This window comes from Sapajus apella, unplaced genomic scaffold, assembly GCF_009761245.1.
Source record: "Sapajus apella isolate SASKATOON/1434 unplaced genomic scaffold, GSC_monkey_1.0 scaffold180, whole genome shotgun sequence".
NCBI classification, from domain to species: domain Eukaryota; kingdom Metazoa; phylum Chordata; class Mammalia; order Primates; family Cebidae; genus Sapajus; species Sapajus apella.
Genome location: NW_022437120.1, coordinates 548,728 through 574,761, shown reverse-complemented (window position 1 = coordinate 574,761; position 26,034 = coordinate 548,728). Strand labels below are relative to the sequence as shown.

Sequence of the window (26,034 nt, the reverse complement as noted above, 5' to 3'; positions counted from 1 at the left end):
CTTCATCTGCAAAGAGCCCCAGTGACCTGCCTGGGCGTTAGAGTTTGGGAGGCAGTACCTTGAGAGAGTCTCTATCCTGCAAGCAGCATGGTATCGGGAGCATGGATCTGCTGGGTCAGTGATCTTTGAGCATGCCCAACAGGACCCTCTGTGTCGGGCCACTCATGAACCTTACCTGCTACCTCTCTCCCCATAGCTCTCTTCTCTGTATGAGTCCCAGCCCCGGCTCTGCCACTCACTTGTCATGTCATCCTCGGCAGGTCACCTGACTTCCGTGGACCTCAGTGTATTCATCTGTAAAGTGGACACAATGAGGGCGATCTCGCAGTTTTGTTGCAAGAATCAGAGATCACGGGGTGAGGCTGGAAGTCTTTCAGTCCTGCTTCTCTCTCTGCCTCACCCCCAGGCATTCTGTTGCCTGCCAACATTTTTGTGATGTACATTTTTAGGAGTCAAATAGTAAAATCGATTGCCTGCGGAGGGTGCCATGTCATACGGTGGCTGAGCAGAGCATTAGCAATGCGACCGAACGGGCCAGGGTTTAAATTTCAACTTTCTCACGTATGGCTGCACTCTTCTCTGAACCTGTTTCCTCTTTTGGAAAAGTAGGGGTGCCAGGAAGGTCATCTGATGATTAGAAGAGATGAGTAATGCCTGCGAAGTGCCTGGCACACAGGACACACCCCTGGTGGCACAGGGAAGTGGCCAGGAAAGTGGAAACAGTGCAAACATACAGCGTTCTTAATCATACTGCTATGCCCTTTACCCTATGTACGACAGCCTTTGGCAGTCAGACTGGTCCTGACAGCTGCTGCTCTGCTGTTGGCCTATGGAGCCTGGCTCTGCACATCACCATGGTTGCGCCTCACCCTCGGCCTCCTTCCTGGCTCAGCCAGCACACTGGGCAGGGCATCTCATGCTGCTCGGCTCACAGTGGCCTGGCAGGAGACATGAGTCTGACTTGTAGACTGGAGGCCCAGGCTGTGCATTAGAAGCACGCAGGAGCTTTGAAAACCACACATCTCATTATCACCCCCAGACATTCATCAGCTTGGTCTTCGGTGTGGCCTAGAAGCTCCCCAGGTGGTTCCAATACACAGCCGGAGTGAGGGGTCTAAAGGAGGATGAGCAGGACAAGCTAGAGGGAACTCCATCCTGGTTTGCACCCAGAGGAGGATTCCTTGTCTGATCCCCACTCCAAAGTGGGGGCTACACAGAATGCTAACCTCCCTAAAAAGCAGAAGCCTCAGCTCCCACAAGCAGTGAAATCTCAAGTGAACTCGAAACCAACACATTCTGTCCTTGATGAACAGGAATGTTTTTTGTTCCTCCTTATGAAAGCAAATCAAAGCAGTTTAGCCTCAGCCATTCAAAGAGCAGCTGGTGACTGCATGGGGTCTGTCCTGGCGCACACTGTCCATCTCCCCTCACCTCTTACATCCCCCACCAAGAGCACCAGCGGTGGCAGGGCAGCCCAGAGATGTGGCGCAAATCCAGGGCCTCATCTTCCCCTGAGCTGACAGCATGTGGACCCTCTCGTTACTGGAGACAGACGCTGCAGAATGGTCCATTCTCAGAAGCATTCTCGGCACAAAGGGTTAAAACCCAAACAGGCTTCCAACTCATCAATCAGATCCGTGTGTCCCTGAGCCCCGCTCCACTCCAAACCCCTTGGATTCTCTTAGTTTTCAGGATTCTGCAAAACAAACTAAACAGGCCTTAGCCTCCCCCGCTGATGCAACAGCCCCTGCCGGCTCCGGAAAGCAGCTGCCCCGATGGCTCGCACACCTGTGGCCAGAGTGGCCCGACATGCAGGTGATACCTGGCCTCAGGGGACGGTGCAGCAGGGGTTGAGAGCTGGGGGGGGGGTTAGCTTCCTGCCTGGTGCTGCTGAGAGGCGCTGTGCCAGACACCAGTGATTCTCCCCTGGCGGGTGGGAGGAGACAGGGCACCCAGCTCTGCACCCGCAGCCTGTTCTCAGGCTGAGTCACTGCACACAACAAAAGATGCTCCTATTGGGAAACTGCTTTGCCCGTGGGCAGCAAAGTGGTGGCGCTGCTGTCCCAGCTTAAACACAATGTGCCCTTTGGTCACACCTGGCCCCGCCCTGACTTCTGAGCCAACTCCTACTCTGAGCCTCTTCACAGAGCTTCTCCCCAGGCAGGACCCATCCCACGGCGGCTCTGGGCGGCTCCACCACTCCAGCTCATTCCACACTGAGCCAGCTCCTCACAGCAGCACTCTGCACAGCCACACCCCAGCCACCGTGCCCCATGGAGCCACCCAGCTGGCGCCCAGCATAGGGAGAGGGCACTCACTTGCAGAATGAGTGGTCCCCGGAGTAGTGGGCAGCTGGGGTAGACAGCAGGGTGGGTGGGGGGGTTCCAGCACAGAGGGAGGGGCAGTCACATCCCAGGGACCCCCTTCGCAGTCCAGGGAGATGCGTTCGAGACTCCAGCACCAGGAGTGGTGTCGGGGTGAGGGTGGGGACAACTTAACATGGGTTCAGGTTCGCTCAGAAAACACCTGCTTCCTCCACTAGTGTCTGTAATTAGGGGCTGATTGACGCTTGGGTCCCCCCAACCACAAATGAGGCTTGCCTTCAATTCATGGGAAGATTACAGATGTGTACTTGGGAGGTGGAGATGGGGGAGAGAAGAGGGGGTGGTTGTGGGAAGACAGACACAGAGAGGCAGAGACAGAGAAAGAGACAGAGACATAGACAGATGGTGGCATTGCTTCTTTTCTGGGGATTCTTAGGGACAGCCACTCACCAGTTCCTTCCTGAGCCAGGCTATAGCTTCATCTATGCTCTGAAAGCCTTCCAGCTTGCCACTGGACAGGGGTCTGGTGTCCTGGCTGGCACTCCTGGCAGGAGGGGGTTGCTGCTCGGGCTCTCTCAGGGGAAGCAAGGGCTCCTGCCCCCCACGCTCCCCCTCCTCCATGCTCGCCTGTGGCTCCGCAGCTGCAGCCGCCCTTGGGAAGGGCCAGGTCTGCTCCTCCAGCCTGGCCTGCCATTCCAGGTAGGAAGGCCTCCGGGTCTCCAGCCTCAGTTTCTCAGTGAGGGCCTTCAGGCTCCGGAGGTGGTCATCGGGCGGTGCGGCTCCTGCCTCCTCCTCTGCACCCACGTCTTCCACGTGGATCTGGGGCACAGACATTCTACAGTCTGTCCTGGGAGCCGGACATGGGAGGGGCTGAGGGGCTGAGGCGGAGGCTTGGTGGGTGGCACAGTTGGGTCCGGCTCTGGGATGGCCTCATCCAGGTGCCCGAGGGCATTTCCGGGATGGCAGCCGGCCTTGGAGGATGGTGGCTGGTCAGCGGAGAGGAACTGCACAGTGAGCTGCGCAGGGCGCCCTCCCAGAGGCTCCGGTCTATGATCCGTCCTGGAATCCTGTGGGTGCCATGCTCTGCAGAAGGCAGGAACAGACAGGCGTCGCAGGAATCTCAGGCAGCCCGTGCCAAGGTCTATCCGTCCTGAAGGTGCTCGAAGACCAGACTGGCGGGAAGAAGGCCCAGAGCTCCCTCCTCTCAGGAAGGGCAGGCGGCTGATGATCCTGTGGGAGGGGTGAGAATTACATCAGTCCTGATCCCTGCCTTGCCACTCAGAGGTGGGCACGTCCACTCCACAGGAAGGGAAACGGAGGCTCAGAGTGGACTGTGACCAGGCTTCTCGTGGCTAGTCCGGAATGAAAGTGACACCATTTCAATGCCTTAACTCAGTGCAGAAAAGTTAACAACCAATTGATAAACTGTGCAGTGTTTTACCATTTATAAAATGACTCCGCCTCTACTATCTCATTTAATGCTCCCAGCAAGTCTGCAGGGATTTGTTTGTATTCCCATTTGCACACAAGGAATCCACATCTAGAGGTTAAATGACTCACCGAGATCTCCCAGCAAGAAGTTGGGGGGACAAGCTCAGGCTGTCTGAATCTGAAAGCGCAGGTCTCTCCTCTGTGTGGCAACAGTGGGAGGGTCCCCAGAGCCACCAGCTGAGCAGCGGCACCCCACGCAGGCTCAGGTGTGTCTGCTCCATCCAGGTGCCACTGGCCCCTCACCACCTCCACCCACCGCAGGCCCTGTCCTCCGGCAGCAGTTCTTACATCCAGGTCTTACTCCACACTCCCAACTTCCTCCAAGAACAACACTTTACCTCACCTCTTCAGAGACAGAAGCAAAGAAACCTGCAGCTGTGGAGGGAAGAAGGCGGTGGCATCCGAGCTGGACGGCTAAAGGAGCTGGCTGTGACTCACTGTTCTAGAATGAGGCTTCTCGCGTTCACCTAAGTGTCTGCACAGCAGCCTGTCTTCAGTAAGGACTCCAGCTAGGGGATCTGATTTGACCTCCCCAACTCCAGACAGGAGGCATAAACCCAGGCTTCTACCCTGTAACACCAGACGTAGGGTGCAAACCTAACTCCCAGTAAGGAGAGACCCCAGCCTCCAGACTCTGCAGCTTGAGGTCCACAGGGCGGGCAGTGGAGTTGGGTGAATCAAAGTAGGAAATACATGATTTGGACCCAGGCGGGAAGCCCTGGGCTTTCAGGGTGAGTTAAAAAAAAAAATCTGTGCTGGGGGACATGCAGCTATAAACAAGAATGAATTGATGTGGAATGATGCCTAAGATAAAGCTGAAATGCAGAAAAGCAAGATGCTCAGCAGTCTGGAGAGCAGGCCGCCCTTGGGGTGAAAAAGGAGAAAGGAAAAGGGATTGTTATTGACTTGTAAATGCCTAAAAGCATCCCGGCCAAAAACAAAAAACAAAAGGAATGGAATAGCCATAGCCATGGTTACCTGTGTGGACTGAGGGGAGCCGGGCAGAAGGGAGGTGAGGAGAGGAGGGAAGGAATTAAGATGCGGGTGGCAAAAGCTGAATGGTGCGCAGGCCACTCGAGCTGTCCTGGGATTCCTCTCCGACACGACTTGAAGATGCTTTAGAAGGACGGACAGAACTCTCTGGTCCAGACCTTTTCCTCAGCTCCAGCCTGTGGGGGGCCTGCGGCCGGAGGACACCCTGCTGCCCCAGCCTCGGCTGCCCTATGCTATGAGCCTGTCCCTGCTGAGGGACATCCATCGAGAATGAGAAGGAACAGTTCACCCCAACTGGTAAGCAGAGAAACCTGCTCTCACCTCCAGCCCTGCTTGGAGCAAGTGAGAATGCCCCTGAGGAACTGGATTCCGGTTCAATTGGCCTGAGATGGGATGCACAGCAGCCTTCGGCCCCCGGATCTGAGTGTGCGGCCAGAGTGGAGAGACACCATCTCCAGACGCAGGCACTAGGCTTGGGGGCAGATGGCCTAGCTCCAGGTCTGGTCAGGCTTACTAAGCCTCATGTTCTTCATCTGTAAAATGGGGGTGATACATACCAACTTCCCATGCCCTAGCAGAGTGGCAGAACTAAAGCTCACAGGCACTCTCTGAAGACTTAGCGCGCTAAGCCTGCAAAAGTGAAATGTACTCATGGGAGTCTTCCGTGCAGTTTCACAGTCAGAATCTGTCCAAATCTAAAGACTTATTAGCTACTTTCTGGAGCCCCTCCCAGGCGCCGTCTGCCTCTTTGCTGAGGTGCCAGGATCTGTTTTGAGCGTGTCTGGGGCAGCTGTACTCACAGGGCTTCCTTCTGACTGGCAGGGAGCTCTGATTAGATCCGTCAAAGCTTTCTGGAGAAGATTCAACTGCAGATAGATGAGCAGTGCCCTACCTCCCTGGGTTCTGTGGGCAAATACCACGGACCAGGAGCCATGGTGGCCCACCCCGCCCCCGGCAGCAGGCACCCACTGCAGAGGTGAGGGCATCCCACCGCTGCTGGGTAAGGGGCTCCTCTTGGGGTAAGAAACACTACATGTCTGTAACTGTATTGCAGGGAATTATTTCAATTATTGTTGTTTTTTTTTTTTGAGATGGAGTTTCACTCTTGTCATTCATACTGGAATGCAATATAGCAATCTCAGCTCACTGCAACCTCCAACTCCCAGATTCAAGTGGTTTTTCTGCCTCAGCCTCCTGAGTAGCTGGGATTACAGGTGGCCGCCACCATGCCCAAGCTAATTTTTTTGTATATTTAGAAGAGATGGGGTTTCACCACGTTGGCCAGGCTAGTCTTGAACTCCTGACCTCAGGTGAAGGCCTGCATGGACCATGTCAGGACTACCTGGTGGCACGGGAGACAGCCCCTGTGAACTGTGACCAGCTAGCGATGGTTCTCCGATCTGCTGAGCTTGGTGAAATGCAGAAAACACGGTGTGCACATCTGCCCATGTGAGCCTCAAAGCAGCCCCCAGAGGCAGGTGGGACCACCCCATTTCACCAAGGAGCAATTGAGGCTAGGGCAGGTGAAGCGCCTCGCCCGTGGCTACAGGCAGGTGCCAGCAGCTGGACTTGGGCACAGCCATTTGACTCTGTCAGTCTCTTTCTACTGTGGAGAGTGCGGGCTCTGGGGCTAGAGTCCCAGTGCAGCCATTGGCTCTGTGACATTGGCACGTTGCTTCTTGACCACTCTGGGCCTGTGTCCTCTTCTGAGAAATGCAAACAACCAGGCTATGTAATCTGCAAGGCTCAGCGTGAAATGAAGATGCAGGGCTCCTTGTTTAAAAAGGTCTAAGAATTTCCAGACAGTGATGGCAGAGCATGAGCCCGAATCGAGGGCCCCCGTGCCACTGCCTGGGCCCCACAGCCACGAGCCCAGCCCTGGGGATGGTTACATCCACCTCGAAGTCACCCAGGGGATTTAATAAGGTTATGAATGTGAGCTCTCAGCCCAGTGCCTGGTCTACAGGAAGCCCTAGACACAGTCCTTTAGCCCTAGCCATACTTTTTAAATGTCATTATTAGGCTGGGGGCAGTGGCTCACGCCTGTAATCCCAGCACTTTGGGAGGCCGAGGCGAGCGGATCATCGGATCAGGAGTTCAAGACCATCCTGGCCAACATGGTGAAACCCGGTCTCTACTAAAATACAAACAATTAGGGGGGCGTGGTGGTGTGCACCTGTAATCCCAGCTACTCAGGTGGCTGGGACAGGGGAATTGCTTGAACCTGGGAGGCAGAGGTTGCAGTGAGCTGAGATCACGCCACTGCACTTCAGCTTGGCGACAGAGCAAGACTATTTTAAAAAGTCATTAAGACGATGTAACTTTCAGAGTTATGTCACAGTCACCTCACAGATCATGTCGCTCTGGTGCTCTCTGACCTGCTGGGTGGCCCAAGCCAATCTCTGTGCCCTCACATCCTTCTCTGGACACCAAATGACATGAAGTCAGTTGATCCCACCTCCCTCAGATTTTCAGGTCTCAAAAATCTCAAAAAAAAAAAAAAAAAAAGGGGCCGGGTGTGGAGTGCTTTTAGAATGTGAACAGCTCCTTGCCCCTCCCTTCCCTCCTTGCTCACACTGTTAATGCTCCGCCCACAGCTCTGGGTACGGGTGGGGGTGGGGTGGGGGGGGTGGGCGGTGGACACTCCACTGTGTGGTCTCTGCATGGGAGACCAAGGCTAGGCCCCAAAGCCTGGTTCCTGGTACCAGCACTGCTGGGGAGCCAAGCACTCAGGCTCAATCCTCTCCTCTTGGCCTCAGTTTCCTAATCTGTGCAATGGCTGAGGATCTATGGAACCTGGTATGTGAAAGCTGTCTTCAAACTGTAAAGAGCTGTACCCACCTGCACAGCCGTGTGTGTGACATGGAGAGGCCTAAGTTAGGGAGTCACCATTTTAGAGCTCATGGTCACCTATAGCTAGCTGGCAGGAACAGAGTTGCCCCCAGCACACCAGACCATGAGGAGCTGCTGAATCAGCATGTGTTTTCCTGGTCGTCAGTGTCGGGAGCACTGTCCCCCTGGGTGCCCTGATGCCCGAAGAAGCCCAGAGGGGTTTCTTTCCTCCCACTAGGTACAGGAGCTGAGCTAGAATGTCACTCACACAGGCCCAGGGATGTGACAGCGGAAAGGCTTGTCACTGCGCACTGGGCACTGAGCTGGACCCAGCCTGAGCCGGTGGAGAGGTGCCAGCCGGGTGCCGGGGAACAGACGCCAGCACTGGGCAGCTTCCTAGGCTTGAAAAGCAGTGGAGGCCTCCCCTCCTGCTGGACAAACCAGGGACTCCTGGGGCCTAACCCCCAATACTCTAAGCAAAGGAGCTTTCTTTACACATAACCTGGGTCTTTCCTGGGGGTGGAGGAGCCGGAGAAGGAGGCCAAAGGATGCTGCCAGACCTGGGACCCGAGGTGTCTAGAAAAACGAGATCAGACCCCACCAGGCCCAGGCACGCCCCGCCAGGCAGGCCACCCGGCAAGCAGGGGGGACAAGCCCTCGGGGGCACGTCAGCCTTTCTGCTGCTCAGTGTGCCAGCGCCGAGGACCCATGCCACACACAGGGACTGCTGTTCCAACACGCTCCCTGGCTCTCTGGCCCACAGCGGCCCCGTGAAGGAGCCTTCGCCAACTATGAGTTAATTCCTCTGGCTGCTGGAGGAGCCAGGTGGGGGCAGCGCAGCCAACACCTTGTCTCAGTATGACCTAATCTGTTCACCTGGAAAAGCATCAAGTCCACTTCCTCAATGGGCTCCCAGGGGCAAGGGAAGATGCAGGCACTGACCGCTCCCCTCCCCACTTCCTTTCTCCCCACGTGATCCTGCCTGTTCCAGCCTTGCATCCTCCCCTAGAACCCTTTCATTTCTTCCCCATAAGAAACAGTCTTCCTAACTCCCGAGCCGGCAGCCCCGTCCGCCCAACACCACGGGCTCTCACACCCCTGACTCGGCAAAAGCTTTCCTCCAGTCTGGAAAGCCCTTCCCTCCCTTCCATGACTGAGTTCTCGGGGATTTTCTCGTGGGGGAAGTTTTGCCTGATTTGCCCAGGCTGAGCTGTGTGTACCCAGGACAACTGGAGCTCATCAGAGAAACAATTATGTCATTGCAACATTAACGCTTACGCCACATCACATGAGGTGTCGTGCTGAAAGCTTTACATGTATTAACACATTTAATCCTCACACAACTCTATGAATCTGGGGTATCATCATTCCCATTTTATAGATGATGAGACTGAGGCACAGACAGGTTCGGTACCTTGCCTGAGGCCACAGAGATTGTAAGCGGTGATGCTAGGATTTGAACCTCTGCAGTCTGGCGCTGAGCTGGCCCCTAACCACTGGGTTTACTGCCCCTCTTAAGTCACAGCACTTACACCCAGGGTCTTGTCGATGGTCGCCTCTACCAGACTCTCAATTTCAGGGCGAGAACTGAGCCTTTTATGCTGGACCCCCCAGCACTGAGCACAGTGCTGCTGTCTTTAAATGTGGTGCAATGAATGAGCCAATAAAACAGATTTCCTCCCACTCACAGCGACCTGTCCTTGCCCCAATCTGAGCCAGCCTGGTTGGGCTTAGGGAGGCAGAAAAAGAGACCCAGGCTTCCTGGGACGGTACCTCCCCTCCTGTCCCCAGGGGATGCCGCCCACCCTGCCTGCCCAGCTACAAGTGCCCAGACGTACGTGCGCAGGCTCTGCCTGCAGTGGGACTTAGGCAGGCACAGCCGCAGCTCAGGCCAAATCCCAGGATGGTGTGCTGGAGTTGGGGTGGATGGCCTGGTGTGACCAAGCATGAGGTCCTCCTTGGGGTCCAGTGCAGGATGAGGCTGTCCCACGGGAGCCCATCCCTGGGGTTCCCTTTCTCCTGGGGTGCGGGGAGACACAGGGTGAGTTTTGGTGCCAGAACCACCCAGAGGCCAGCCCTGCTCTGAGCTGGCTGGGGCCACCGGGGCCACCATGCTCACCGCATATGGGAAAAGGGTCCACCTGGCAAGCAAAGCCAAGCATGAGTGTGGCAGCCTGGCCATCAGAGCCCAGTGGCGGGGAGCTGGGAGTCCACAGGTGGGGCCTGTGGGAAGCCACCCACCCTGCCCAGATTACACAGCACACTTCTTCCCCTACTACTTTGAGTGGGGTTTCTGACCTTCGTACCTGACTGACACAAGCAAGCAGTGGAGAAGGAAAAGAGTACAGTGGGTTTTTGCTGATGCTCGTCTTTTGTCGGACTGACTGCCATGTCCAACCCCCCTTTTTTCCTGTGTGGATGGAGCTCCCTATTTTGTGCAGAATAGCAGGGAGGTCGTGCAGCCTTCCCTGCAACCAAAGGACCATGTCCTCCTCTTCCCTCGTTCATGCTGTGGTGACCAGGACTCTGAATGTGGTGCGTGTGAGGCGCAGAGGAAGGGAGGGTTAGGACGCATCTGTGAACCAGCCCTGGAGGCAGATGTGAGTGCAGGGGCGGTGGCGTCCTCTTAGCCAAACTGTCTCTGCTGAAGGGCTGGCCTGGGACCTCCTGGCTCTGCCTTCTGGATCTGCCCTGGTTCTGCCTGTCTTCTGGTCTTCACCTCCTGCCAATTCTGTGGGCGCCTGACAGCCTTACAATAATACCACTTCTCTTGCTCACAACGGAGAGCCCTAACTGAAATGAGGCAGGAAGCACAACTCATTGGGGAGGAAAATACATAACAGAGAGCAAAGCAGTGTCATCAAATGTCATGACAACCCAAAAGGCCCCTCCCCCACCATTCCACTTGTCCCTTGGGGGCAGGGGGGAGGGGTGCGACCTCCTGTTGAAAACGGCAGGGTGAATGGTCACTGTCCTGGTAATGAAATCCTCCTGAGTCCGTCCACATTCAGAGTTGATTTGCCTCCTAACTTGCAATCCATGACAGGCTATGCTTGATGAGGACAGAATGACAATTTCCCATGGGAGTGAATTAACCCTTGCTCTGCTCCTCTGGCAGAAACAGCACCCATGGTTGCCTGTGCTAAATGGATACACGCTAGGTCATGGGACCAGCCCAGCTGGGCTACAGCAGGACATCGGGGCAAACTGAAGTGCCCATGCGCCTGGCGAGCTGTGCTCTTTTGGGAGTGGCTGGGCTGTCTCAGGACTGTGAGAAGGGGGTGAGCAGAGGCGGGCAGAGCACGGAGGCGGGTGCCCAGGGGTGAGCCCACTACCGCATCTGCCTCCTGCAGGCTGCCACTTCCTCCACCTGCAGCTGCTTCCCTTCTCATCGCCAGCCTCCACCCCTCAAGGTTGCCTCAGGTCTGTTTCTGCGCTAACCCTATTAAAAGTCCCGTTTTACAGGTGAGGAAACGGAGAACTTTTCTCATGAAACCAAAGCCCAAGCTCCTGTGAACAGACGTGATGGCCTGAGATCCTGGCTCAGGAAAAGGGGTGCTTTATTTAGCACCTACAAATGCTGGGGGAATTTGCAGACACGTTCCCCAGTGTCAGCATGGGCAGAGCAACAGAGAGTCACCTTAGAGTTCACCAAGCACCTGCACACGCATCGTCTTCGTGTCCTTCAACTTCACACAGGATAAATCGGAGGCCTTGGAGGCTGGTGGGTTCTGGGAACACAGACCTGCCACGGGAGAGCTGGAGCAATCTCCGCCCTCTGTCCCCTTCATCACAGCCGCGCTCCTGACCCCTCAGCCTGAGCCTGGGGATGTGGATGCTGTCCTCTTTTCTCTGTTCCCTTCTCCACAGAGCTAACTCCTCCAGGCTTCTTCTCTGCCCTGCTGCCAGTTATCCTTCTAAAATGCAACTTGGATCCCACCCCTTCTTAATAACTTTCCTACCAAATAACTGTTGTTGAGATGAGGTCTCGCTGTCACCAGGCTGGAGTGCAAGTGGTACAATCATAGCTCACTGCAGCCTCAGACTCCTGGGGTCAAGTGATCTCCTGCCTCAGCCTCCTGAGTAGCTGGGACTGCAGGCATGTGCTAAGCTGCTAATATATATCACTCAATATGCCGGGCACTATATGGAGATAGCACCTCACTTATTTGCATGAGAATGTTGTGAAGTATGCACTATGATTGCCCCATTATACAGAGGAAACCGAGGCACAGAGGTGATATGCCTCAGGCCCAGCAACACTCAGACTGTGCCTGGAAGGGCAAGGACTGAAACTAGCAGGTGCACAGCTCCCTGTGGAGGTGGAGGGGAGAGCTGAGGACCAGGACCAGGTCACAGGCTCTGTGACCCTCTCCACAGTCTACTCAAATAGAACTAAGCAAGAGTGTCCTCTGGGAATCAAGTTATCTGGAAGACAGCCAGCTCTGTGTTGGTTCTGTGTTGTCCCATGACGCTGGCCACTCCTCACCAGAACCACCTTCACTGAGTTTCTGGAGCACATCTACACGGGGGCACATCTACATGGAAGCACATCTACACGGGAGCATGTCTCCACAGGAGCACGTCTGCACTGGGGCACGTCTACACTGGGGCACGTCTACACGGGAACACATCTACACTGGGGCACATCTACACTGGAGCACGTCTACACGGGAGCACGTCTACACTGGAGAACATCTACACTGGGGCACGTCTACACGGGAGCACATCTACACTGCAAGGAAGGCTGAGTCTTCTCATCCCATTGTTCAGCAAGCCGAGATGGCAGCCTACGTGACCAGCCTAAAGACCAGAGCTCCCCAGTGACAGGCTGGAGCCTATTGCCCATACTCCTTGGGGCTGCTGTACCGTCTTCTAGGACCTACTATGTGGACAGGACTGGCTCTCACCCATGTGGGAAGCTATCCATCTGCAGGTATAACTGGGTTCTCCCAGACATTTCTGGAAGGAAGAATGAGCTACCTTGTGACTTAGGGGCCTGCAGGACCCTCAGCAAGGCAGGTCGTGGGCGAAGGTATGTCTTCAGTGCTGGCCTTGCCGTCTTGCACCAACACCATCTGCTTTGTTTGTGGCTCTACTGCCAAAGTCAGGGTGGGCCTGGCTGATGGGCAGAGGCCCACGCATGTGTGCAAAGCACTCTGTTTCCTCTGCTGAGCCTGCTGTTCGTGCCACCAAGCCCTAAACTCCACATCAGAGAGAGTCATAGCTTCACTCAAGGGCAGCATCTCCTGACTCCTCTGTCAACACCTGCTGGGTGCAGGGTGGCAGGAAGGGACATCCCCACTCTACGTTGTCCTGATGCTGTGGTTTTAGCCAGGCCAGGCCCATCAGCAGAGGGCACCACCCCGATTTCTACCAGACGGAAAGGCAGGGGCCATGGGCTGGGACCTGGGGTGGCTTCAGAGGCCAGAGAACAGTGGGTCCAGCCCCACGGCTGAGGGAGTGCAGAGGCTCTAAGGGGTTTCACGCAAGGAAAATTCAGGGAGGTGCAGGGCAAAGCTCACGCCTGCATCTTTTCCTTTTGCTTTCTGAAGAGGCAAATCCCTTTTTTCTGGGTTGTTGAGAGGTCAGGAGGTCTAGGACACGGGTGCACAGTTGGCCTAGGGAGGTAGGCCTGGGGTGTGCAGGCTTTTCTGCCTGGGTTTAACCAGAAACCCAACACTTATCTCACCCAGAAAACCAGGCAGGACCAGGCTGGGGGGACAGGGACACAACCCTGGGCCCCAGAGAGCTGCTGCCAGGAACCAGGCTGCCTTAGCGGTCTCCTCTGCCACGGGGTTGCCATGGCAACCGAGCGGGAGGGACCCTGCTGTCTGGCTCTGGCGCTCATCTTTTGCCTTTCCAGCCTCATCTGCATTCCAGGTCTTGGTCAGAGCTGGTGTCCGGAGCCCTGACGTGGAGATGACATCTCCCGAGACCTGACCCTGGCCCAGTGCCTTGCATGGCGGGGATGCGTTGCTGGGGTGTGTGTGTGTGAGCAAGAGTGTGGTGGGGTTGTTGCCTGCTGTGTGTGACTGTGAGTGTGGGGGGTGGTTGCCCTGCTGAGTGTGTGAATTCAGTGAGTGTGAGTGAAGGGGGTGGTTGGTATGGGGTGGTGGCTCTCTTGGGTGTGTGCTCTGGGTGGGGGTGGGGCTGGGTTAGAGAAGTGGGTGGGTTTGGGTTAAGGAAATGGGTGGATCTGGGCAGGAAAGGAAGAAGAGACCGAGCGCCTCAGTCTGCAGTGCGCGGTGCTGCGTGTGCAGATGCTGTGTGAGCGGCTGCTGTGGCAGGAGGGCCTCTTTCCGGGTCTGGGGTCCTAGTCCTCTGAAGGAATGGGCAGCGAGGGGACCTCAGCCTAAGGGAAGTTGTGCCATGAACAACCTGTGACCCTGGTCACCTCACAGGACTTCTTGAAATTCAACTGGAACAGGGACTGGTTTATTTTCCTTTCCTTTTTTTTTTTGAGACTGAGTTTTGCTCATCACCCAGGCTGGTGTACAGTGGCGCGATCTTGGCTCACTGCAACCTCCGCCTCCCAGGTCCAAGCGATTCTCCTGCCTCAGCCTTCTGAGCAGCTAGGACTACAGGGGCCCGCCACCATACCAGGCTAATTTTTGTATTTTTAGTGGAGACAGGGTTTCGTCATGTTGTCTAGGCTGGTCTCAAACTCCTGACCTCAGGTGATTTGCCCACCTCAGCCTCCCAAAGGCTGGGATTACAGGCATGAGCCACTGCACCCGACCAGGGACTCATTTATTTGTCTGTTTGTTTTGGTTGATGGGGGTGGCTCCTGGGCCAGTCCTAGGGACAGCTGTGAGGCTGTTCCTGGGGCCACCAGTGTGAGAGGACGGGTACAAGGCATGAGACCCAGTACAGGACTCTGGGAGAGGCAGGCACCCTAGTGAGCTCTACCCCGAGATTGCCTTAACACTCTAGCTTTGGGCAGCCCTGGGTGCCACCCACTTGGGGTCCCAGCATTACTGATGGGAGTGGGAGAAACATTTTGGACAGACCTAGCCTGGTGTGGAAGAGAGAAGAATTCCCGGCCTGGGAGTCAGCTCCTGGGGTCCCATCCCACCCTGAGCCATCGGTTTGGGTGACCTCTGCAGCCCCTTCCACCCTGAAGCATGCAGAGCCTCAGCCCACAGCAGCTGGCAGGCGGACCACCATGCCATGGAGCCACCCCCATGGGGCCAGGGCCTTCCTGGGGACTGCCTCCCAGCAAAGCCCAGTTTGCAGTGTCCTGTGCTAATGGTTGCACTTCAGCTCAGGATTGAAACTTCCGTTTCACTACTGGTGCAGGAAAAGCAACAACACACATTTTAAAATCACCCTGCATTTACTAATTCCCCCCACCCCCAACACACACACAGTAGCCTGGGCTAGGGAGGCCTTCCTAAGAATTATACCACAGAGAACTGCACACCAGAGCCTTCAAAAGACCTGCCTCGGGTCCCACAGCTCCATGAGTGGGGCTGGCTGGATTTGCACCCAAGTCTCCCCACTCCAAGTTGAGCCTTGCATATACAGTCTGGGAAACAGAGAAACTTGCTTGTCTCGCTGGGACATTATGAGGAAAGAATCTATAAAAATACTTAAGACTGAGCTGGGTGTGGTGGCTCATGCCTATGATCCCAGCACTTTGGGAGGCTGAGGTGGGCGGGTCAACTGAAGTCAGGAGTTGGAGAACAGCCTGGCCAAGATGGTGAAACCTGGCTCTACTGAAAATACAAAAATTAGTCAGGTGTAGTGGCAGGTGCCTGAAATCCCAGCTACTCAGGAGGTTGAGGCAGGAGAATTGCTTGAACCTGGGAGGCAGAGGTTGCAGTGAGCCGAGATCGTACCACTGCACTTCGGCCTGGGCGACAAGAGCAGGATTCCGTCTCAAAAAAAAAAAAAAAACTTAAGACCTTTAGAAATTCAAAGTGCTGGGTCTGAGCTGAATAATTGATGGGCTCAGGCTGCTCGAAGCTGACACGCAGTCCTGCCTGCAGGCTGGGAGTGTAGAAACCTTCCTTCCCATTTAGCCCAGTGAAAGAGGCTGCTGAGAAAATCCCCAAGAAAGACTGCTTCCCTGTTGGTCAGAAAGAGGCCCTAGGAGCTATAGATCTAATTTATGGCCTCCCTGAAAGGAGAGGAGAAAGCCCAGGGCCACTGAAGGGAGAGGGGCTCTTGGGACACCCGGTCGCTGTGTGTTCCTTCCTAGGCTGCAGGGCTCTGGGAAAAAGCAGCCTTGGCAGGCAGGGAGAGGGGCCTGAGAATCTGAGAGTTTGATTTTGGAGGAGACAGGGAGAGGGAAGTGGTTCTCCTCTGGGGAAATGCTCGACAAGGCAGGGATGCCCAGAAGGGCGAAGGCAGCCTGCTACCGCCCCTGCAACCGCCACATGAGACCCAGGGCTTTTCTGGCCAAAGGCCATGGTGGCAGTGGGGATTAGAGAGCTGAAAGTAGACACAGAGTGGCCTTTAAAGCAATCGGCAGAGATAAAAGCAGAACACAGTGCAGGCTGGGGTCCTCACTGTACAAACAGCAAATGCTTCCCAGCCAGCTGAAACTCAGACACTAGGGCACAGCTAAGGACACTGGGGATGTGGTTCCTCCCCTGTGGCTCCAGTCCACCAGAGTGGCTCCTAACCAGTTGGCATTGGCCTCAGCCTCCACACAAGGCAGATCTAGGACTATCTGAATCCACAGGATAATTGGCTGCAACTTGAAAATAGGCAGAATCAACAAACTCCAGCTCAAGTGGGGATTTGTCCAGATGATCTGCTTTCTATTTTACTCCACAGCACAAGTTCCAAAGCCCATGGTTTCAAAAAGACCTCCTAGGGCCTTTCACGGTGTTCCCCAAGCTTATGCAAACTGGGCATCTCCATTTTCCGGCCTGGGGTGCTGACCTCCTAGGGGCTAGAAGGGTCCTTGGGGTTTCCTGGTGTTTGGATGCAGTGGGGTCCCAGTGTGGTCTCAGCCTGGCTAGGAGTGCCCAGCGAGGCCTGTAACTGGCTGCAGGAGCAGCGCTGTGCCTGCACGGGGGCTTGGTGGGGACACGTGGCCTGAGTGCCCACAGGCAGGACAGAAAATGGGATGTTTGACCTTGCTTCCCTGCCGTGTCAACGTGTGCTGGAGGCTGCTGAAGCCTCCCGGGTTCACACCTCACAGAGGAAAGGAAGCGGGAGCAGGAGAAAGAGATGGAGCAGGTTAGCAACAGGGCAGAGCCGGATGTCGGAGGACGTGGGTGGGCTGACAGCCAGCCCTGCCACTTACTAGTTCTATGACCTTGATCCATAGGTTCAGCGCTCCTAGGCCTAGGTTCCTCATCCATGAAACAGGATTATAGTGGATCCTACCTCACAGTCTTGGAAGGACCAAATGAGATCAAGTTTACATGAATTTTTAGTTATACCTCTAATAGGACTGTCACCTCCTGCCCTTGACCGTGCTTGGCTGTCACTCTCTTTGGTCCATCAGGTTGAGAAATGGCTGCTGCACTGCGGAAGTTAACTGAAGCATGCAGAACAGCACTTGACTGTCGGCTCGGGACTCGGGACTCTACTGCACACACCATATTGACTCATCAGCAACCCCGCCAGAATGCATGCTCCCTGAGGACATGGCCTTCGCCTCCTGCTTCCTTGGTAGGTGGTGCATTTGGATCCTAAACTCCTTTGCAGAGATGGTGGGATGTTCTGTGTGGTCTCATTATGCCAGCTGCAGCCTGGGTGCATTCAAATCAGTAACAGCCACCCCACTCCACTCCCTCCGACGTCTCACAGCAGAAAGTGTCTGCTCCAGATACAGCAGGGGCAGGCACTTCAGCGTCTATCTCTGGTCAGCAATGGGCATTTGACGATTAGCAAGGTAAACATTAGAAATGCGTTCTCATTGGTGAAGACAGAGGTATTCAAGATATGTGGGTTGGCTAAATGGATTCAGAGACACTCTTGACTCAGGAAAGAGCCGGTGAAAGAATCCATGAGAGCTCCAGGGAGGTGTGGTCAGGGCAGCAGAGAGCAGATTGCTGGGCTTCCCCGAGGCCACGGGACAGACTGTACAGACTCCACTGGGCCTATGTGCAGTAAATATTTGTCTAAAAATGTGTACCTGTGCGGCAGAATTTGTTCTGAGGCTGCTTTCATTCAAACTTGATAATGAGGCTGTCTTCACCTTCCCCCAAGTTTCCTGTGGCTGCTATCAAACAAACTTAACAGCAGCAGCCGCAGGTTTTTGGTTAAAGCTGGGAGGTGCCTGTGTGACCCAAGGGACTTAGGTCAGTTCACGCCTGGCATGGAACCTCCATGGTGAAGTGTGTGGAGAGGATCACAGGACAAGGGAGGTAGTGACACTTTCAACTTGATGGTGGACAGTGGGGGCTGGGCCCCTAAGGCAAGAACCCTCATCCAGAACCTTCCTGGGTGGCCACCACCTGGCGCATGCGTAGGGTCCTTAGCTGCTCGGGGCTGCTGTGCCCACCCGGCTCGCAGAGCCTTGGCTGGCTTCCTGGAATGAGGAAATGCTGCCCAGCCTTTGGGAAGCCCTGGAACTGTCGCCAGGGTGCAGGTCACTGTCTAGGCTCTTTCCATACCTGCCACTTGACCTGGGAAATGGGCTCTGACCTGGGCCTGTCCCTCTAGGTCCCAAGGGACAAGCCCTGCAAGGGAGCACTTGGGCGTGCACTGCCAGCTTCCACCTTTCGATCGGGAGGCCCTGGAAGGAACTTCCGGCCACACTGAAGAAATGGGGGCTCGGTCTCTGCCCCCAGCGGGAAAAGGTGAACCCCTACTCCCTGCAAGTCTCTGCAAAGGCCGGTGGGGAGGAGGATCACACTGGCAGGCCCCCTAGGGACCCTTTGGAAATTCCTCAGTGAAGGGAGGGGGAGCAAGGCCACCCCTTACTAGAGATGACAACTCAGGGGGAGCTACTGTGGGCTGAGGCCACGTAGCAGGACCCTGATGTGGGAAGGAGGCTGACGCTAGACAGCTGCCGCTAGAGAAGAGAGGCCCCCTTGGTGGCTGTGCCCACAGGGAGATGGGGCTACGGCTCAGCATGGTCCTTCTCTCGAGAGTGGCTGATGGATGAGATTTGATGCTGTCTTATAGAGCTGAGCAGGCAGGCAGTGCCCAGGAGGAAAGGCGGTGATGTGGGAGCAATCTCCTCTCACTGCGCTGCTCGCCTTCTCTCTCCATGCTTGTCCTTCCTCTCCAACACTTCTCAAGAGGGAAGTGGTAGGGGGTCAGGGAGGGGAAGAGCTGGCGCCTTTAATGGACAGGGCAAGGGACCTAACCAGGGAAAAGCTGAGGCCTGCAGCCTTCCCGACTCATCCTGGCAACAGGGCCCTCAGTGGCAGCTCAGACTCTACAAGTGATTGCAGAGCCAGTGAGGCTCACCTGCCACCCTCTTCTAAACTCGGTTCCCACCTGTCCCATCGTTCCTGCTCCCCACCTCCCCCTGCCTGCCTTGTAGCCCATCCTCAGCCCTTCAAGGTCTGTTTCAGTCTGTGCCTTTCCTTTCTGTCTCCACATGACAATCCAAGTCTCGGGGTGCATTTGTCTAGTAAGAGCCATCCAGGCTAATCCTAAGGGATTTCTAGTTAGTGGCACATGAGTGCTCACCGAACCGGGGAAACCAGGGGCAAAGTGCTCGGTTATCATTCATCTTCTGCCTTTGCAAGCAGCTCAAGTCCCTTAGGTTAGCACAGCTCCCAAAGGGTTCTGGGAATTCCAGGAGCTCCTGTAGGGCCAAGGGGGTTTTCTGCCAGCAAGATTTGCCTAGAGAACGCAGGCAGCCAGGGTGTGAGAAGCCTAGCGAGTAGTTTCTTCCTCATTGGCCTGGGGCTCTGTGGCTCTCTCTCAGCAAATAGTTAGGCAAGGCCTTAATTTATTTCCCTGCCAGAGTCCCTCTTGGAGGGGGGCCAAGCTAGTAGACAGGAAGGCGGGGACTGGCAATTTAGTGGAAATCCAAGCATGTAATTGGGAGGACCAAAAGAACAGGAGCAAGTGCGCAGGGAGTCTGGGGACTCTGGGCAGGCAAGGAGGAGGACAGGGTGTGGGGGAGCAACCCTTTCTTCTGCTTTAGATGAGAAGAATTGAGGCTGGCCAGACCCGGTGGCACAGCCTTGCAAGCTTCTGATAGAAGAAATGGCTTTCCCGGCTCCACAGGGTTCCCCGAGCTGGCAGGGGACCTTCTCAGGTCGTGAGATGAGCCCCTCTGCACAGTTCTCATTTATTCTGGGTGTCAGTGGTTTCTGCCCCTCTCTGGGCCTCAGGGGCCTCGGATTTCCTAAAGCAGACCTCCTTTGAGAGCACTGTCCCAGGAGTCAGGCATGTGGGCTGACTATCTCTGCTCCCTCAACAGGTGTGGGAGCCACTTCTGAGTCCCATTGGCAAAACACGCATAATAGGGCAATGGGGAGGATGGAGTGACCAAGGGATGGAGGGGTTTCCAAGTCGTGCACTATCCATAAATATACTCAAGACAGAAGAGCTGTCATCTTTATCCAGTCCAAGCACAGCCCATGGCTGCTTTCCAAACTCCCTAAAAACACGCAGCAGAAGTTCCTATCCTGCCGACGCGCTCAGGCGACAGGCGCCACCGCACCTCTGCTTTCCCGACTTTGAACACACTCTCCAATCTCCATCCTGAGCTTAGTAGGGGGCAGGACTGTGTCTACGTGTCAATGGGAAGCTGCTTTGGAGCACGTGTCCCTTGGGGAAAACCCTGTGGATGGGGACCTGGTTTCCTCTTCTGGGATTCTCCAGCAATGATGGGGGAGTTTGTGGAAGCTTGACTTGGGAGAACCTGTGCTTGCAGGGATAAGGCAGTGGCCAATTCCCAACCTATAGCCAATCCTCCTTCCAGATCTTCCCAGGAGGTGGTCCCAGTCCTCAGAATTCCCTCCAAGCCCCACCGGCAATAAAAACCAGGTAGTAAGGGGTTTGCGAAACAGCAATACATCCCACCCCTTGTGGTCTGTGGTCCTGTGTCTCGGCGACTCTGGGTGCCCAGCTTCACGGCTGAGCTGCTCATTCCCGGGGGCCCACTGGGCTGTGCCCTTCCCTCGGGTTACATTGGCTTGGGTCCTTAGAGCGCCCTTGGGCCCAGGTGCCCTGGGCCACTTCTCCTGAGTTAGGGACTGAATTCGCGAGGACAGAAACTTCCATCTCACCAAGACTGAAGACAGGAGCCAGGCTGGGCTTGGAGGTCACCAGCCACCTGGGAGTGGACCCGGGGAGGCTGAGTGGGGCCCTCCCGCTCAGATGGCAGACCCCAACCCTCCACCCAGAATCCGAGCCCGGACAGGGCCAGCAGGGAACAGGGAGATGAGTCCAGCCCTGGCTGCCGGCTCCGCGGGGAGGGCAGCGAGCCCGCAGGAGCGGGAGCGCATGACCGGCGTCTCCCGGGGGCGGTGGGCGCGCGTCCCCTCCGGGGCGCCCGGGGATCGGGCTGCTCCGCGCCACTGCTCGCGCTGCAGACCCGCGACGCCCCAGCCCCTGCCCAGCCCGCGCCGCCCGCCGCGGCCACACCTCCCAGCCCCTGGGAAAGTCCCCGCCGCCGGCGCGAACCCACCTTCGGGGCGCCCAGGGGCCCTGCTGGGGACTCTCCGGGGTCCCCGCCGCCTCCTCCTGCGCGGGTCCCCGCTGCCCGGCTCCGGCCCGGCCCCAGCTCGGCGCTCCCGCCTCGCCTCCCCAGCTCCGGCGAATCCTCCGCGCCGCTCCTCTCGCTCCTTTCGGAGGGGACGTTTTTTCCCCGCGTTGCGTCAGGGCCGTTGCCTGGCGACCGCCGAGCTCTCAGCCGCGAGCCCTTCTCCGCGGTCCCGGCCTCGCTTCTCGCCCCGGGTCCGAGCGCGCCCCGGGTCCTAGCGCCCTGCCGGTTCCCCTGCCCGAGCGGCCCTCGCCAGTGGAGACGAACTGCACACGCCTTCGCCAAACCCCAAATGAAACCAAACCCAAACATCCATTTTCTCATTAAACCCGAAACCAAGGCAGTTTTCCCCCAGTCGTGGCAACGTGGCTGCGCCACTGTCAGCAGTCTGTCCACGTGGAGGAGGCAGGGGAACCCCACGCCCACGGCCTCGCCCACCCACACACGGCTGGAGTTGACAGGCCCCGCGACCACAACTGCTCCCGAGCGCCCACCGTGGGCCACACCCCCCGACGACCCAGCAGGGCAGGTAGGTATGGGCATCTCTGGCTGCCAGATGAGGAAACCGAGGCGCAGAGACCCGAGCGTTTGCCCCACTAACCACAGGGTGTCCCGCCTCGGCCACCTCCGGCTGTTACTGGGTTCTAAGACCCAGTCCCTGCTTCATCAGGACCAGAGCTGCAAACCCGAAGGCACACGCAGGACAGCAGCCCGAACCGCCAGGTGGCAGGTCTTCAGGACCAGTCCCACATGCGGACGAGGGGCCCAGGCCAGACACCGGAGGCCCCAGGGCTGGTTACTGGATGAGGGGCCTCTTACCCCAGACCTCATCAAACACCTTTCCTAGATGCCCGGGGCTGGAAGCGTCTTTCAAAGCGCTCCCACCTGCCATTCTCACGACAGCCCTGGGCGTGCGTTCAGGCGCCGTCTACAGGAGCAGACACGAAGCTGAGCGGTGGGGCTGCAAAGTGACTGGGAGGGCTCCAGGCAGGCGCGCGGCTGGCCGGGCCTTCTGTGGGGCCTTAGCCCCTGCAGGTGCCCGAAACCCTCGTGCTGCCCTCTGGTGCCCGTGTCCTTTACTGCAACTCCGCATCCAGCCCTGACCTACTCCCTTTCTTTCTGACCTTCACTGGAAGGTTCTCTAAGGGACATGGTCTAAGGAGACCTCTAGCCAGCACAGACCTAATCATGCGAATGGGGCAAGGGTCCTAAGCTGACAGGTGTATTAACAGGCGTCTTTTGGGGAGTCACAGCGTTGATGCAGACCTTCTGATTCCAGCTCCTAAACATCTCTCCACTCCTTCCTCCTTCCTGCCCCCTGCCACTGTTCCTACCCAAGCCACCAGCAGCTCGCCCTACCCAGTTCTGGGACCTGCCACCCGGGTCCGAGCGCGCACGCAGTCTCCTCACTGATCTCCCTGTACCCACTCTCAGCGGCTCCCAAGCCAGTTACTCCACAACCAGTGGAAACTCTTAAGAATAGAAATCCAATCTCAGCTGCTGCTGCTTAAAGGCCTTCAACGCCCCCAGTCCCCTGGGGATTAATAGCTAGCTAGGCTATGGGGCACTGATTGGCCTCTGTCTGTCTCTAGGGCCTTTTGCATGGCCCCTGCTCCCCAGACAGATGCTCTTCCAGTCCCTCTGTGCACCTGCTCCACCCCATGGGCTGCTGCAGCTCCGCCTCCCAAGGGAACCCCAGGTTACAGGTGCTCACAGCCCCCCTACCTCTCCTTCATGGACTAGTTATAATTCCAAGTTTATTTGTGAGGTTATTTGATTAGTGTCTCTCTCCCTCCGAGTCAGTGGGCTCCGGGAGGGCAGGCAGCAGCCTCGATCCAGACTTGAGGACACAGCATCCTTCTGGGTGCTGGCTGTCCCTGACCACAGCGCTGGTGCTGAGCGCTGGGAGGCCGAGTTGCTCACTGCTGTGCCCACGGCCCTGGCACGTGGTGAATGCTCTAAGGTCTTTTTGGACAGGCCATTCAGCCCCATCTGGAAATGCTTTGTCCTACCTCCACCTCCTCGCTCTCTGTTTGGCCTGTGGCTTCTATTTCTGGGAGTGCAGATGCCTTCTCATGGGGGAAACTGTTGCATGTCTCAAATGGACAGGCAGCCTGTCCAGGGCAAGGATGGTGTCTTGCCCTGTGGCTACCGTTCTGCCTGGCATGTGCCTGTGGGCAGGACAGTGATCAGTGATAGGACCTGGAGGGGAGTGGGCCAGAGGAAGGAGGAAGGGGAGGAGGAAGAGCAGCCTTGGTTGGAATAGCCTCAACTCTAACATCAAACCATATGGCGTGGTCACGTAAGTGAGTCAGCACAGAATGGTATGTAGCCATAGAAATAATATTTTCGAAAACTGTTTGATCATAAAGAAAAATACTAATGATTTAATGCTAAGAAAATAAGACAGGGACACCAAATCTTGTGTACATTATGAAACTTCTCATTCGAATATCTAATTCATATGTATGCATGGAAAAGAGACTGGAAGAGTATACGCAAATATGAGCTGTGGTTACCTCCGGGCTCCAGGATAATGGAGGATTTCAATGTCTTCTGTAAGCCTGCATTTGTTTCCTACAGTGAATCGTTTTGTAATAAGGAACATCAAGAAACACTACTAAAAAGGAAAGATGGCACTGTGTTGGTCTTCCTGACGGTGCTGCCTTTTGTGTGAAGCACTCTGAGACCCATTGCTGGTTGGAGGATCTGGGTGGGCCAGAGAGAGCAGGGACACCTGGGGGCTCTGCCTTCCCCTCAGTTCCTTACAGAGCAGTTTCTTTTCAAAGTGCTGCATGATACATGAGACATTGCCTCTTGTAATCCTACAGGAAGCTGTGAAATAGATGAGTCAAGAAATATGCCCAGCTAGGCATGGTAGCTCACATCTGTAATCCCAGCACTTTGGAAGGCAGAGGCAGGAGGATTGCTTGAGCCCAGGAATTTGAGACCAGCTGGGACAACATGGTGAGATCCTGTCTCTACAAAAAAAAAAAAAGAAGAAGAAGAAAAAAAAAAAAAGCAAACTCAGCCTCAGCTGGGCATGATGGGATGGTACATGCCTGAAGTCCTAGCTACTTGGGAGGCTGAGATGGGAGGACTGCTTGAGCCCAGGAGTTGAAGGTTGCAGTCAGCCATGATTGTACCACTGTACTCCAGCCTGGTCAACAAAGCAAGAGACCCTGTCTCAAAATTTAAAAAGATCTAAACTTAAAGTATTATCTTTCAGAATTTCTTCCAATTCATGTATTCATCTATTCAGTAAATACATATTAGCACCACTAAATACCGGACACTGTTCTCAGCTCTTGGGAAATGTTAGTGAACAAGTTAGATGAAGGATCCTGCCCTTGAGAGCTGACAGTCTAGCAGAAGAAAGCAGGCAGGCGCTGACCAACAAATACACTAAGTAAATGAGCAATACTGTGAGTTATAGAAAGGTGGAACTGTAGACTTGGAAGTAATGGCAGAGGAGGGGCAAGGGTGGGCATGTTTTCAGGCAAGGTGGGCAGGGGCTGGCCTCGCTAATAAGGTGGTTTCCTAGCAAAGATTTGAGGGAGATGAGGGAGGGGGTCTTGTGGTGTCTCAGGGAAGGGTCTTCTAGGCAAAGGAACAGTCAGTGCAGAGGCCCTGGGCCAGCAAACGTGCCTGCCACAAGCAGGGGCCAGCACGGGTGCCTCGAGGCCAGAACACAGCAGGCAGGGAGTGGAGCAGGTGTGGGAGATGATGTCAGAGGCAGGCAGGGCGGGTGCTGGGGCAGAGCCTGTGGGCCTGGCAGACCCTGTGCGGACTGGCCTTCTCCCGAGCGGGCGCTCCGAATGCACAGCTGAACAGGGCTCTGCTCTCGGCTCTCTCGGGGCACAAAGGCCTCTCTAAATCAGTCCCTCCTGTTCCCTTTCCAGTTTGTAAGCTGCTAGAAGGTGATTCCTGGGTTCTGGGGATATGAGAGAAGAAAGGCTGACATTTCTGTTGGGCTCTGTAGGGCAGAGGACCCTAGGGTGGCGACATTCCTGCCCTGCTCCAGAGAGCAATAAAGACTCCCAGTTCGGGACAGGAGACCAACAGCCTCTGCCGTTTGCTTGTGGAAGGGACTTTTCCATCCCTGGGCCCAGGGTTTCAAGAGGAGCACGAAGTGACTGTCTTAGGCTCTCACTGCCCTCATGTCTCAGAAGAGGCTGCTTTGGGCTGAAGCTCAGAAGGGCAGTGAGGGCTGGCTTTCTGTCCTCTAGGGAAGTTGTTAGTTCCATTGAGGAGCGGCTGGCTCTGTGCCACCCGGAGGTAGACATGGGGGTGTGGCGCATACAGCTTCTTGGTAGAAAGATAATGAACAGAGCAGTCACCACACAGAGCACCCACCTTAGCGCTGGAGGAGGGAGGTGACAGATGCCACCTGAGCCTGGGTGAGGAGGAGGAGTGGACAGCAGCTGGGAGAGGCGCCCATCCTGAGGCAGTAGAGGGAACAGCATCTGGAAGGGCATGTGCGGAGGCTTCGTGCAGAGCAGGAGGCAGGTGAGCAGCTGAGGTGAGGAGCAGCATGTGCGGGGGGCACAGCTGCAGGGTTTGGCGCAGCTGCAAAGGCAGGGGCTGAGGAGGGAGCTCTCCTAGCTCAGAGGAGCTGAACAGGTGAGAGGTGGGGACAGGATGCCCAGGCAGAGGTTGTTTCCATGTTACTGACAGCTCAGGGTGATGGGGCCCCCTGCATGTCCCAGGCGATGATGACACTGGGGTGGCAATGGAGATAGTGACAGCAGGGACCCG

At 56.0% G+C, this 26,034-nt stretch overlaps 2 protein-coding genes across 2 annotated transcripts in view; one reads left to right on the top strand and one right to left on the bottom strand.

The window, feature by feature from the left end:
- Positions 1–21,335, bottom strand: part of FAM167A (family with sequence similarity 167 member A) — a 37,836-nt gene extending 16,501 nt beyond the window's left edge. Inside the window, exons 1-2 of the mRNA XM_032268397.1 lie at positions 21,202–21,335; positions 2,775–3,554 (exon numbers count right to left, since the gene is read on the bottom strand). Of these exons, the coding sequence (XP_032124288.1) occupies positions 2,775–3,158 (384 nt within the window). The 5' untranslated portion in view covers positions 3,159–3,554; positions 21,202–21,335. The remainder of the gene's footprint in view (positions 1–2,774; positions 3,555–21,201) is intronic.
- LOC116543077 (vegetative cell wall protein gp1-like) lies at positions 20,892–24,219 on the top strand. The gene is made up of 3 exons (XM_032268394.1): positions 20,892–21,040; positions 21,166–21,805; positions 21,947–24,219. The coding sequence occupies exons 1-3, from the start codon at positions 20,892–20,894 to the stop codon at positions 22,121–22,123; spliced, it is 966 nt and encodes a 321-aa protein (XP_032124285.1). The 3' UTR covers positions 22,124–24,219.
- Positions 24,220–26,034: the final 1,815 nt, after the last annotated feature.